General features: G+C 44.9%; 1 protein-coding gene across 1 annotated transcript in view; it reads left to right on the top strand.

Moving 5' to 3' along the window:
• The window catches only part of ush2a (Usher syndrome 2A (autosomal recessive, mild)), a 458,847-nt gene that overhangs the window by 429,306 nt on the left and 14,220 nt on the right, over positions 1-15,321 (top strand). Inside the window, 6 exon segments of the mRNA XM_065004287.1 lie at positions 6,921-7,130; positions 7,337-7,575; positions 8,498-8,715; positions 8,831-9,007; positions 9,214-9,297; positions 10,918-11,147. Coding sequence (XP_064860359.1) covers positions 6,921-7,130; positions 7,337-7,575; positions 8,498-8,715; positions 8,831-9,007; positions 9,214-9,297; positions 10,918-11,147 — 1,158 coding nt within the window.

Raw genomic sequence — 15,321 nt, 5'->3', positions numbered from 1 at the left:
AGCTGTAGTCTCATCAAGAACCAGGCTTCGGCGGTATGGCAACGCCAGACTACACTAGCTGTAGTCTCATCAAGAACCAGGCTTCAGCGGTATGGCAACGCCAGACTACACTAGCTGTAGTCTCATCAAGAACCAGGCTTCGGCGGTATGGCAACGCCAGACTACACTAGCTGTAGTCTCATCAAGAACCAGGCTTCGGCGGTATGGCAACGCCAGACTACACTAGCTGTAGTCTCATCAAGAACCAGGCTTCGGCGGTATGGCAACGCCAGACTACACTACCTGTAACTAAAGAAAGTGGCCACAACACAGTGTGTCAAGTTTTGTATGTTAAGTTGTCGCAGAAACTTCATCCCCAAGTCAGACACACACATAAACACACAAATCCCCGCCACCACCCTCTTGACCTTTTCTCCATCTAGGTGACAGTATGACTTTTGGCTGACCCCCCCCCCCTCCTCTCCTCTCTCCCCCCTGGATTCTGACACTCAGGAACAGTGTGTGTGGGAATCTGAATGCGTGTGCTCCTCTACTCTCTCAGTCCGCCTGCATCTCGTCTCAGATCTATCATCCTGATTGATCACAGGGTAATTGGCTATTATTGAGGCTAATTTAACCCTCTCCGCCACCGCATCCATCTGCCTCCTCCACTGATCCGACATTCTACAAATGACTTACCCATGCAAATCTCCACCTGCCTGACCCTGAGCTGTGTTCCCCAGTAATTACACTAACACTGCCTGGGAAACAAGATTAGTCTGGTGTGTGTGGAAGAGGACTATGGGGTGTGTGTGTGGGGGGAATATGGGGCATGTGGGGGGACTTTGGGGCGTGTGAGTGTGGGGGGACTATGGGGTGTGTGAGTGGGGGGTACTATGAGGCGTGTGAGTGTGGGGGGACTATGGGGCGTGTGAGTGAGTGGGACTATGGGGCGTGTGGGGGGGGCTATGGGGCGTGTGAGTGTGGGGGACTATGAGGCGTGTGAGTGTGGGGGACTATGAGGTGTGTGAGTGTGGGGGGACTATGGGGCGTGTGAGTGTGGGGGGACTATGGGGCGTGTGAGTGTGGGGGGACTATGGGACGTGAGTGTGGGGGGGGACTATGGGGCGTGTGAGTGTGGGGGGACTATGAGGCGTGAGTGTGGGGGGGACTATGGGGGCGTGTGAGTGTGTGGGGGACTATGGGGCGTGTGAGTGTGTGGGGGACTATGGGGCGTGAGTGTGGGGGACTATGAGGCGTGAGTGTGGGGGGGACTATGGGGCGTGTGAGTGTGTGGGGGGACTATGGGGCGTGTGAGTGTGGAGGGACTATGGGGCGTATGAGTGTGTGGGGGACTATGGTGCATCTTTGTCCCTCTTTCTCCCATCTGTTACCTCCTACTCTCATTCTCTCTTTCTCCATTCCGTTACCTCCTACTCTCAATCTCTCTTTCTCCATTCCGTTACCTCCTACTCTCATTCTCTCTTTCTCCATTCCGTTACCTCCTACTCTCAATCTCTCTTTCTCCATTCCGTTACCTCCTACTCTCACTCTCTCTTTCTCCCGTCTGTTACCTCCTACTCTCATTCTCTCTTTCTCCATTCCGTTACCTCCTACTCTCAATCTCTCTTTCTCCATTCCGTTACCTCCTACTCTCATTCTCTCTTTCTCCATTCCGTTACCTCCTACTCTCAATCTCTCTTTCTCCATTCCGTTACCTCCTACTCTCACTCTCTCTTTCTCCATTATGTTACCTCCTACTCTCACTCTCTCTTTCTCCATTCCATTACCTCCTACTCTCACTCTCTCTTTCTCTATTCTGTTACCTCCTACTCTCACTCTCTCTTTCTCCATTACGTTACCTCCTACTCTCACTATCTCTTTCTCCATTCCATTACCTCCTATTCTCACTCTCTCTTTCCCCCGTCTGTTACCTCCTACTCTCACTCTCTCTTTCTCCATTCCGTTACCTCCTACTCTCACTCTCTCGTCATTACTGTATTTCTCTGCACGTTGTCTCAATTTCATCCCCTCTTCCCTCCCTGTCCTCCCCCTGTCTCCCTGTCTCCCACTCCTCCAGTTCTCCAGTGAGAAGGTAAGGGGTTGACAGTGGACATCTTCCTCAGTTCACCTGTAGCTGGCACTCACTCTCACTGCATTCTAAAGATGTACTCACACACACACTCACACATACACACACTCACATCAAATCAAATTTTATTAGTCATATGCGCCGAATACAACAGGTGTAGCCCTTACAGTAAAATGCTTACTTACGAGCCCCTAACCAGCAATGCAGTTTCAAAAAAATATGGATAAGAATAGGGAATAAAAGTAACAAGTAATTAAAGAGCAGCAGTAAAATAACAGTAGCAAGGCTATATACAGGGGGGTACCGATACCGAGTCAATGTACCGAGTCAATGTGCGGGTGCACCGGTTAGTTGAGGTAGTATGTACATGTAGGTAGAGTTATTAAAGTGACTATGCATAGATGACAACAGAGAGTAGCAGTGGAGTAAAGAGGGGGTGGGGTGCAGCAGTGATGCAACCAGTCAGGAGGATGCTCTCGATGGTGCAGCTGTAGAACCTTTTGAGGATCTGAGGACCCATGCCAACAAATCTTTTCAGTCTCCTGAGGGGGAATAGGTTTTGTTGTGCCCTCGTCACGACTGTCTTGGTGTGCTTGGACCATGTTAGTTTGTTGGTGATGTGGACACCAAGGAACTTGAAGCTCTCAACCTGCTCCACTGCAGCCCCGTCTTTGAGGAGGGGGGCGTGCTCGGTCCTCTTTTTCCTGTAGCCCACAATTATCTCCTTTGTCAAGATCAAGTTAAGAGAGAGGTTGTTGTCCTGGCACCACACGGCCAGGTCTCGTTGTTGTCGGTGATCAGGCCTACCACTGTTGTGTCATCGGCAAACTTAATGATGGTCATGCAGTCAAGAGTGAAGAAGGAGTTCAGGAGGGGACTGAGCATGCACCCCTGAGGGGCCCCTGTGTTGAGGATCAGCGTGGCGGATGTGTTGTTACCTACCCTTACCACCTGGGGCAGCCCGTCAGGAATTCCAGGATGCAGTTGCAGAGGGAGGTGTTTAGTCCCAGGGTCCTTAGCTTATTGGTGAGCTTTGAGGGCACTATGGTGTTTAACGCTGAGCTGTAGTCAATGAATAGCATTCTCACCTAGGTTTTCCTTTTGTCCAGGTGGGAAAGGGCAGTGTGGAGTGCAATAGAGATTGCATCATCTGTGGATCTGTTGGGGCTTTATGGAAATTTCAGTGGATCTAGGGTTTCTGGGATGATGGTGTTGTTGTGAGCCATGACCAGCCTTTCAAAGCACTTCATGGCTACATACGTGGGTACTACGGGTCGGTAATCATTTAGGCAGGTTACCTTAGTGTTCTTGGGCATAGGGACTATGGTGGTCTGCTTAAAACATGTTGGTATTACAGACTCGGACAGGGAGAGGTTGAAAAGACACTTGCCAGTTGGTCAGCGCATGCTCATAGTACACGTCCTGGTCATCCATCTGGCCCTGTGGCCTTGTGAATGTTGACCTGTCTTAGTCACATCGGCTGTGGATAGCGTGATCACACAGTCTTCTGGAAAAGCTGGTGCTCTCATGCATGTTTCAGTGTTATTTGCCTCGAAGCGAGCATCGGATTAGTTTAGCTCGTCTGGTTGGCTCGTGTCACTGGGCAGGTCTCGGCTGTGCTTCCCTTTGTAGTCTGTAATGGTTTGCAAGCCCTGCCACATCCGACGAGTGTCGGAGCCGGTGTAGTACGATTCGATCTTCGTTCTGTATTGCGGATTTGCCTGTTTGATGGTTCGTTGGACGACATAGCTTAATTTCCCGCTCCTTGAAAGCAGCAGCCCTAGCCTTTAGCTCAGTGCGGATGCTGCCTGTAATCCCTGGCTTCTGGTTGGGATATGTGCGTACAGTCACTGTGAGGATGACGTTGTAATGACGTTGCCCTCTTTGGGTATAGCAAGCCCCATCCCCCTCTCCCTGCCTCCCCCTTGCCTCCTTCAACTAGGCTGCTGTGGTCAGAGAGAGGTCATAAATTCATGAGAAGACCCTGCCACATGGCCACATAGTATAAGAGGCAGAGTAAATTTTATTGAGCACAAAGGAATTTCTTCCATCTCACAGAACTTAAGGTACGAAAAAATGTCATGTTCCGGAGAAAGTATAAAAGATGAAGAATCCAGCTACGAACTGGTCCATTTGTTACAACTTGGGGAAGCTCATGGGAGTCGGTGTGGCCACATTACCATAACGCTGTTTATATAATAGCCTCAGATATGAGGTTTACATCTAATTGTTGTATAAGATAAATGAGTGAGTATGATACTGTTTGTAAAATTGTGGAATATGATTTTGGACTGTTTAATTAAGGAAAATACAATTCCCTTTTGATTTGAACTAAATCCGAGGACCGCCCCTGAGCCCAGTTAGGGTCAGACATCCTAGGACAGCCCCTTTTCTCTGTCATTCCGAATAAAACCCAACTTTGGGAAATTATCACCAGACCATGTTTTTCTCCATTCGGAGAGGACGAAGGTTGTAGACCATTGCTGAATCTTTTAACCATACCTACCACGTGGTTAAACTCTTAGACTATCGATACCGACAGAATAAGAACAAGTCTTTGATATTAGTTACTAGTCTGCAACTAGGAATTCGGTATCATTGAACGCGAAGAACGACAGACGCCGAAACATCCATTCTATAACAAATGAATGAATGTCACTCTGAACTATCCCTTCTAACCACAACCGAGAGAGAGAGAGGGAGCGAGATGGACAATTCTACAAAAGAAACAAACTTTTCACCAGCGATCAAGACGACACACTGAGCATAAATATATATATTGATTGCAATTGTTCCCGAATGAGTGAGCGTTCATGTGTAAAGGATTAGCATTTCAATTGTTATAATTATCACTCTGTTGTGACTTCTTAGTCGACCCCCACTTCCCCTTTTGTCTAACAAGCCGCGATGCCGGTTTAGCCCACTAGGGCACATTCTCCTATCATTTCTTGTAACCATATTTACTGTTTGTTTATGCATTTCTGTGAATTACTTGGTTAGTCATAAATAAATGATTTAAGACAATTGATGTATGGATGACTCATAGTGAAGACTGGGTTTGTGCAGATAACCAACAATTTACGACGTTTGGAATGAGACTAACGTGAGCTAAAGTAAATAATTCATTAATTCGAAGACTAATTGATCAGATAAAATATCTGAAAAGTTATTTTAGGAAATGATAACTTTGTAATCTGAATATTTTTCCTTGGTGCCTCGACTTCCTAGTTAATTACAGTTACATGATTATTCAGTTGATCGTGTAATAGTAATTACAGAGAATCTTTGATAAAAAGTCTTCAATTTAATGATAGTAAAGACGCGACAACGTCATCGATGCACTTATTGATGAAGCCAAAGACAGATGTGGTGTACTCCTCAATGCCATTGGAGGAATCCCAGAATATATTCCAGTCTGTGCTATTAAACAGTCCTGTAGCTTAGCATCTGCTTCCTCTGACCACTTTTTTTTATTGATTTAGTCACTGGTGCTTCCTGCTTTAGTTTTTGCTTGTAAGCAGGAATCAAGAAGATAGAATTAGGGTCAGATATTCCAAATGGAGGGCGAGGAAGAGCTTTGTATGCATCTCTGTGTGTGGAGTAAAGGTGGTCCAGAGTTTTCTTTCCTCTGGTTGCACATTTAACATGCTGATAGAAATTTGGTAAAACGGATTTAAGTTTCCCTGCATTAATGTCCCCGGCTACTAGGAGCACCGCCTCTGGGTCAACATTTTCCTGTTTTCTTATGGTGGAATACAGCTCATTGAGTGCGGTTTTAGTTCCCGCATCAGTCTGTGGTGGTATGTAGACAGCTACGAAAAATACAAATGAAACCTTTCTAGGTAGATAGTGTGGTCTACACCTTATCATGAGATACTCTGCTTCAGGCAAGCAATAGCTCGAGACTTCCTTAGATATCGTGCACCAGCTGTTGTTTACCGAAATACATAGACCCTTGTCCACTTGTCTTACTAGACGCCACTGTTCTATCCTGCTGGTACATCGTGTAACCAGCCAGCTGTATGTTGATATTGTTGTCATTCAGTTGTTACAATTTTTTATGTCCCATTGGTAGTTTAATCTTCCGCGTAACTCAACTATTTTATTATCCAAAGATTGCACATTTGCTAGCAGAATGGAGGGAAGTGGGGGCATATTCAATCACCTACGAATTCTCAGAAGGCAGCCAGACCTTCGGCTCCTGTTTCTCCGCCACCTCTTCACGCAGATCACGTAACATATCCTTTGCATATCCTTTGCTTCGGGCTCGTCAGAGCCATGAAAGGAAAAAAAGGATTCTGCTAGTCCGTGGTGAACAATCGCAGTCCTGATGTATACAGGTTATTTTCGGTCATAAGAGACGGTAGCGGCAACATTATGTGCAAAATAAGTTTAAAAAAAAGAAGTTACAAACAACGCAAATAAACAATAAACAACAAATAACACAATCGGCTCGGTCCACGTAAAACATCACATCGCTCTCACACACACACACACACACACACACACACACACACACACACACACACACAGCCAGAAAGGTACAGTGACTGAAGTGGACTCTTAGTCACGTGACAGCGATGGGCGTGGACTCACACAGACAGGGGACTAACTCTTAGACCTAGTCAGGTACATTGATGGAGGACTCCTGATACAGCCTCATAAATGAGCAGCAAGGGGGCTTTTTCCATTTTTTTCTGATGAGCAATTTTGTTAGTACAAGTGTTTAGTGTGTTAGTGCTGGAACAAAAGCCTGCTGGGTTGGTGATTTGATTTTGTACGATGATAACATACTTGTCATAAACAAAACATAATCCTAAAGTTGTGTTATTCATTTTTTTATTGACAGGTTTGGGCAGTGAATTCTGTTGGTCGTTCAGGAAGCCAATGGGCCAATGGGAGAACAGGTCCCGCCCCTCCTGAGGGTGTTGGCCCGCCAACCTTCCTGCGTATCTTAGCAACCTCGGCTGTTGTTGACATCCGCCCCCCCACAAGGCCCAATGGCATCGTCAGCCTTTACAGGGTGTTCTCACAGGGCCCCAACGCTACACACACACTGGTAACACACACACACTGGTAACACACACAAACAGACTGGTAACACACACACAGTCTGGTAACACACACATTCTCTGGTAACAAGCACTACTGAGACACACAGTCACTAGTAACATACACACATACACGGTAACACACAAGCACACACCGAAGAGATAATGTTTCTGTGACAATCTCTCTGTCGCTTTCTCTCTGTCTCTCTCTCAGCTTTCAGAGGGGATATCTCGTCAGCAGACCCTCCATGGTCTGAGTCCATACACTCAGTACTGGGTAGGAGTAGAGGCCTGTACATGCTATCAGTGCTGTAGCCAGGGCCCCGTGAGTGAGCTACGCACCCAGGCCTCCCCCCCAGCACAGCAGCCATCCCCTCGCCCAGTGGCTCTGACATCACGCTCAGCACAGGTGGAGTGGGATGAACCGCTCGCCCCCAACGGACTCATAGAGAGGTAGAGAGAGTAACACAAGCACATACAGTACCCGTCAAAAGTTTGAACACACCTACTCATTCCAGGGTTTTTCTTTATTTGGACTATTTTCTACATTGTAGAATAATAGTGAAGACATCAACACGATGAAATAACACATATGGAATCATGTAGTAACCAAAAAAGTGTTAAACAGACACTGGACAGAGGAACTCTGCCAGTAAGTCCAGCATCCCGGAGTTGCCTCTTCACTGTTGACGTTGAGACTGGTGTTTTGCGGGTACTATTTAATGAAGCTGCCTGTTGAGGACTTGTGAGGCGAGGCGTCTGTTTCTCAAACTAGACACTCTAATGTACTTGTCCTCTTGCTCAGTTGTGCACCGGGAGTAGTACACAGCGTTGTACGAGATCTTCGGTTTCTTGGCAGTTTCTCACATGGAATAGCCTTCATTTCTCGAACATGAATAGACTGACGAGTTTCAGAAGAAAAGTTTTTGTTTCTGGTCATTTTGAGCCTGTAATCGAACCCACAAATGCTGATGCTCCAGATACTCAACTCGTCAAAAGAAGGCCAGTTGTATTGCTTCTTTAATCAGCAGAACAGTTTTCAGCTGTGCTAACATAATTGCAAAACGTTTTTCTAATGATCAATTAGCCTTTTAAAATGATCAACTTGGATTAGCTAACACAACGTGCCATTGGAACACAGGAGTGATGGTTGCTGATAATGGGCCTCTGTACACCTATGTAGATATTCCATTAAAAATCAGCCGTTTCCAGCTACAATAGTCATTTACAACATTAACAATGTTTTTAAAAAATCGCTTTTCTTTCTAAAACAAAGACATTTCTAACTGACCCCAAACTTTTGAACGGTAGAGTATATATATTTATTAACACCTTCCACTTTCACTCTGCTCTTTTCCCTTCTATCGCTCTCTAGTTGTGAGCTGCACATTCGTTCCTCCTGCCCCCAGCCTCCCCAGCCAGTCCCGCCGCTCTGTGTGGAGGGACCAATAGAAACGCGGTTCTTCGGGAGGGGCAGGAACTACAACGTAACAGGTCTGCAGCCCTACTCTAGCTACCAGCTCAGAGCTTCCTGTTATAACAACATGGGTAGTACTACCTCCAACTGGACTACTGTTACTACACTCACTGAGGGTAAGACATCTAGCCCTGACATCTAACCCCTGACCTCTAGCCCTAGCCCTGTTATAACAACATGGGTAGTACCGCCTCCAATTGTTACTACACTAACTCTCCCTCTCTTCTCCAGCTCCTCAGTATATTTCTCCATTTGAGGTGTACAGTAACCTGACTCTGGTGTGGCTGGACTGGAGTGCCTCTTTCTCTCTGAACGGTCTTCTGAGAGACTACTCACTGACAGACAACAACCTGAGAGTCTACATTGGCTTCCACAGCTACCTCTATATACCCCGCACCTCAGAGAAGAGTGAGACAACACACATACACTTCACACACACACATACACGCACGCACGCACACACACACCTCACAGATACCCAGTCCCTCTATGAGCAATATCTTTCGATTAGTTCTGAAGATGAGTGTTTTTTGTAACACTACTCTACTACTCTTACAGATCTCTCTCTCTCTCCTCCTTCTCTTCCTCCCTCCCTCCTTCCCTCCCTCCCTCAGCCCTCTCCCTCCAGGTGACCTGTACTACAGACATTGGCAGTGCCAGCACCCCTATCATCAGATACAGTCCTGCTACAGGCATGAGTGAGACAGCACACACACACACACACACAAACAATCTCTATGCCAGGAGTCACCAACCGGTCATTCTCGATCGATTGGTCGACGATCTTCGCCAACAATAAAGCCTTGCGTTCCTATTTTTAATTTTTTATTTTGTCTTGCGCTGTTGGTGGCAGGCAAAGTGTTGCCATTTTGAACCATTTCATTAGTTTGAAGGGGCAAACTCCACCTACCCAGTGTACCAGGAGAGCTAAATCAAGTGCTCCTACTGCGCTGGCCAATCGGATAGCTCAAATCACTGTGCCTACAGCTCCCACGACCCTGGCCACAGCAAAGTTTGATAGGAGCCTACATGAGAATACATCATTTAAAAAACCATGACCAGAGCCAGTCTGTCAAAGAATACAGCGAAGAGCTGATGTTTCTACGTGTGAGGTCATGTTTAAGTTTTTATTCAGCACTGTCAATAAATACTGTTTCTATTCAACACTTTTAAAAAAAACATAAAACGTGCTTCTTCCACTTGTGCTTCAACCAGCGCTGCAGCTGCAATGAATGAGTAGCCAAGTGTATCGACAGCCCTGCGTTTTTATTATCAACAGCTCTCTGTGTCTATTTTAATATCGAGGAATATTTCACTTTCTCTGGTCATAGGAACAACATGAATTTGTGCATAAGGCAGAAATAATGTGATGCGACTCGAGTTTGGCCATCAGGTGGAAGATGGTGTCCCCTCTCACCGGAGGAATGGAGAGAGCAGGGACCGTGAGAGGCTTCTCTCTCTCTCTCTCTCTTGACATTGACCATCAGTTTCAAGTACCACCAGTCCAGTAAAATAAAAAAGTGAATTATTTAAATGTATCCTCAGCTGTGCTTCACCAACTGATTTATTTTGTTATCAAAGCTGGAGTTTTGAAATATAATATGGTCTGAGAAGAACAATATTAGCAGATCAAGCATATAATGAATATGAGTGTTTCACGATCGTCGTAGTGAGGAGACCAAAGCGCAGCGTGGTGTGAATACATACTTTTAATGAATGACGAAAAAACACGAAGTACACTAAACAAACAAACAAACAAACCGAACGTGGCCGCTATCAAAACTGAGTGCTAACATGCAACATCACATAGACAATAACCCACGAAATACCCAAAGAACTTGGCTGCCTAAATATGGTTCCCAATCAGAGACAACGATAAACAGCTGCCTCTAATTGAGAACCAATCTAGGCAACCATAGACATACATAAACACCTAGATGGTAAACAACCCCATAAACCTACAAAACCCCTAGACAGTACAAAACACATACATCACCCATGTCACACCCTGACCTAACCAAAATATATAAAGAAAACAAAGAATACTCAGGTCAGGGCGTGACACTGTGATAATGTATTAAACCTAATGCACAAACCTCATTCCTACAGAACTGTTTTTATGAGGATAATGTTGCACATTTTTTAACTCATGTTTGTTATTTTTATTCTGAGCGGTAGATCTCGGTTTGCTTTTAGACTCTTTGGAACGTGATCTTGACTCAGAATGGTTGGTGACCACTGCTCTATGCTAAACCCTAGTGTTTGGGTGTATCAGGTTCCTACTCTAAGCTGCACACCTCCACACTCTCTCTTTCCAGGTCCGGTGGAGCCCACCCCAGGAGGGAAGCAGGGTGTAGGGACCCAGGGAGCTCCAGTCTACTCTGAGATGTGGTTCATCCTGCTGCTAGTGTTTCTGGGTCTCCTGGTCTTGGCTGTGCTGCTGGGCCTGGTGCTGAGGAGGGCCCTGAGGAAAGAACCCTTCATTAGAGAACGCCCCCCTCTCGTCCCCCTGCAGAAGAGGAGCCAGGCGGGAGGAGACGCTTTCATGGTGAGAGAGAGAGACCCAATTCCTAACCCTAGGTACTTTGTGTAGACCTTAAAGGATTGAATAACTATTAGCAATGTGGTTATGGTTCTATCTTGTCATTGCTAATACCTGTCCATATGTTCTAAATTAAGTATATACACTTTTCTTATACTGAAGATTTGTGAACAGGCAGTCTTATGAAATGAGCTCTTCAATTCAGCCTCATGCCCACTAGAGGGCGATGACATCCCATTTATTATGTACAAGCTCTTGTGGTTCTGAAATGCCTGAATCCTTTTTCTGTATGTGTAATAATGTGTGTAAAGACATTGACAACTAATTGTACATTTGCTTCAAACGATTTCAGTGTCCTTCTTTTTATATTCTGTCATTATTTTCTGTATTCCATTTCCTTCTTGCCTTCCTCTTCTTCTTCCCGTTCTTCCTCCTTCCCCTCTCTTTCCTACTTGTCCTTTCTGTTCTCCTCTTTCCTGCTCTCCTACCCCTCCTCTTGTCTCCTCGCTCTCAGAGGCCGTATTCTGACATGTGTTCTAAACATCACGCCAGTACTCTCCTCCTCACTGACCTCTCCACTGTTGCAGTAAGCCTGTCTCTGTCTCTCTGTCTGTATAAGTCTCTCAGTGTTCCCCAACAGGCGGGTGATCTGAATTAGCCCTCCAAGTTTTCTGAGCAAAAAAAACGGGTAACACTTTACTTGACAGCCAGTTTCATACCATGTTATGATAGTCATAATAACCATGTCATAATAACCATGTCATAATAACCATGTCATAATATGTCATAATAACCATGTCATAATAACCATGTCATAATAACCATGTCATAATAACCATGTCATAATATGTCATAATAACCATGTCATAATAACCATGTCATAATAACCATGTCATAATATGTCATAATAACCATGTCATAATAACCATGTCATAATAACCATGTCATAATATGTCATAATAACCATGTCATAATATGTCATAATAACCATGTCATAATAACCATGTCATAATAACCATGTCATAATATGTCATAATAACCATGTCATAATAACCATGTCATAATATGTCATAATAACCATGTCATAATAACCATGTCATAATATGTCATAATAACCATGTCATAATAACCATGTCATAATAACCATGTCATAATATGTCATAATAACCATGTCATAATAACCATGTTTTTTGATTCCGAGATGGCATAGCAGTTCAGACGTCTTTTGTCCTCGTCTTGTCGTGTCCTGTATATTATAATTTATATTTATAAATAAGTATTATTTACCTCAAATCTGCAATCCTCCAAGAAGCTAGCCAGAAACTCCAAGAAGCTAGCCAGAAACTAGCCAGAAGCTAGCCAGGAGCTATCCAGAAGCTAGCCCAGAAGCTAACCCAGAAGCTAGTTAGCTAGTTCAGAAGCAAGTTAGCTTCTTTACTGGCAAATCGTTAGTATTCAGCTAACCACGTTTTGTGGTCATCGGCTATCCTTTAGCTCAAAATCTATCGCCAGTTTTGTACGGCGCAATATGTCATAACGGAACGCATGGACCAATTTTTCTCTCCATGTCCTAATTTCAACTATCTCTGGACATTAACCGGATCTCACAGCTAGCTAGCTGCTATCCGTGTGACTATCTGCTTTCGCGATTGAGCAAACATAATTACTCCGAGCTAGCCATGTCAATCAATCCTGAGTTCCATCAATCACTCCTGGGCTGCAGTCACCTATCCGGGACCCGTTCATGCCTATGTCGGATAATAACCATGCCTTCACAACTATGTCATAATAACCATGTCATAATATGTCATGGCTCCTCCGTCATAATAACCATGTCATAATATGTCATAATAACCAGCTGTCTTACCATGTTTTTTGAATAGACAATGGCAATTTATTTAGTATTATTATTATGTTTCTTCTTGGGCCTCTATAACTATATCTAATGTTTATTTTAATTTTTATTTATTTATTTTTATTTTTTTGTCAATTTGGATGAATCCGCTACCAGAAACTCTCAAATCTACTGCCGGAAACGCAGAAGAGGTGGCTAACAACAGCTCCATCCTACCCAGAAGCTAGTTGCTAGTTCCGATGGCCTGGCAAGCTGTTTAAATCTAACCACGTTTTGTGGTCCCCCAACCAACCTTCCAGCTCACTGGACCCAGTTTTTGATCACTCGACTAAGAATGCCGGACCAATTTTTGTCAATATGTCTTGTCCATTGCTGTTCTCTGGTTTATTGGCTTATTTCACTGTAGAGCCTCTAGATCTCACTATACCTTATCCAATTTATTAGTTCCACCACCTATCTGCTATGACATCTCCTGGTTTCAATGATGTTTCTAGAGACAAACTTCATCACTCAATACCTAGGTTTACCTCCAGCCAGCATCCTACCAATCACATTATACCTTGATGTTCCATCAATCACTCTCTGTTCCAGACGTTCTAGACGACCAATTCTTATTGCTTTTAGCCGCACCCTTATTCTTCTCCTCCTATGTTCCTCTGGCGATGTAGAGGTGAATCCAGGCCCTGCAGTGCCTAGCTCCACTCCTATTCCCCAGGCGCTCTCTTTTGATGACTTCTGTAACCGTAATAGCCTTGGTTTCATGCATGTTAACATTAGAAGCCTCCTCCCTAAGTTTGTTCTATTCACTGCTTAGCACACTCTGCCAACCCGGATGTTCTAGCTGTGTCTGAATCCTGGCTTAGGAAGACCACCAAAAATTCCGAAATTTTAATTCCAAACTACAACATTTTCAGACAAGATAGAACTGCCAAAGGGGGCGGTGTTGCAATCTACTGCAAAGATAGCCTGCAGAGTTCTGTCCTTCTATCCAGGTCTGTACCCAAACAATTTGAACTTCTACTTTTAAAAATCCACCTCTCTAATAACAAGTCTCTCACCGTTGCCGCCTGCTATAGACCACCCTCTGCCCCCAGCTGTGCTCTGGACACCATATGTGAACTGATTGCCCCCCATCTATCTTCAGAGCTCGTGCTGCTAGGCGACCTAAACTGGAACATGCTTAACACCCCAGCCATCCTACAATCTAAACTTGATGCCCTCAATCTCACACAAATTATCAATGAACCTACCAGGTACCCCCCCAAAGCCTTGAACACGGGCACCCTCATAGATATCATCCTAACCAACTTCCCCTCCAAATACACCTCTGCTGTCTTCAACCAAGATCTCAGCGATCACTGCCTCATTGCCTGCATCCGTAATGGGTCAGCGGTCAAACGACCTCCACTCATCACTGTAAAACGCTCCCTGAAACACTTCCGCGAGCAGGCCTTTCTAATCGACCTGGCCGGGGTATCCTGGAAGGATATTGATCTCATCCCGTCAGTAGAGGATGCCTGGATATTTTTTTTTTTAAATGCCTTCCTAACCATCTTAAATAAACATGCCCCATTCAAGAAATTTAGAACCAGGAACAGATATAGCCCATGGTTCTCCCCAGACCTGACTGCCCTTAACCAACACAAAAACATCCTATGGCGTTCTGCATTAGCATCGAACAGCCCCGTGATATGCAGCTGTTCAGGAAGCTAGAAACCGCTATACACAGGCAGTTAGAAAAGCCAAGGCTAGCTTTTCAAGCAGAAATTTGCTTCCTGCAACACTAACTCAAAAAAGTTCTGGGACACTGTAAAGTCCATGGAGAATAAGAACACCTCCTCCCAGCTGCCCACTGCACTGAAGATAGGAAACACTGTCACCACTGATAAATCCACCATAATTGAGAATTTCAATAAGCATTTTTCTACGGCTGGCCATGCTTTCCACCTGGCTACTCCTACCCCGGTCAACAGCACTGCACCCCCAACAGCAACTCGCCCAAGCCTTCCACATTTCTCCTTCTCCCAAATCTGTTCAGCTGATGTTCTGAAAGAGCTGAAAAATCTGGACCCCTACAAATCAGCCGGGCTAGACAATCTGGACCCTTTCTTTCTAAAATTATCTGCCGAAATTGTTGCCACCCCTATTACTAGCCTGTTCAACCTCTCTTTCGTGTCGTCTGAGATTCCCAAAGATTGGAAAGCAGCTGCGGTCATCCCCTCTTCAAAGGGGGGGGGGACACTCTTGACCCAAACTGCTATAGACCTATATCTATCCTACCATGCCTTTCTAAGGTCTTCGAAAGCCAAGTCAACAAACAGATTA

This window comes from Oncorhynchus nerka, linkage group LG18, assembly GCF_034236695.1.
Source record: "Oncorhynchus nerka isolate Pitt River linkage group LG18, Oner_Uvic_2.0, whole genome shotgun sequence".
NCBI classification, from domain to species: domain Eukaryota; kingdom Metazoa; phylum Chordata; class Actinopteri; order Salmoniformes; family Salmonidae; genus Oncorhynchus; species Oncorhynchus nerka.
The sequence above is the reverse complement of the archived record's forward strand: the minus strand, read 5'-3'. Positions and strand labels throughout refer to the sequence as shown.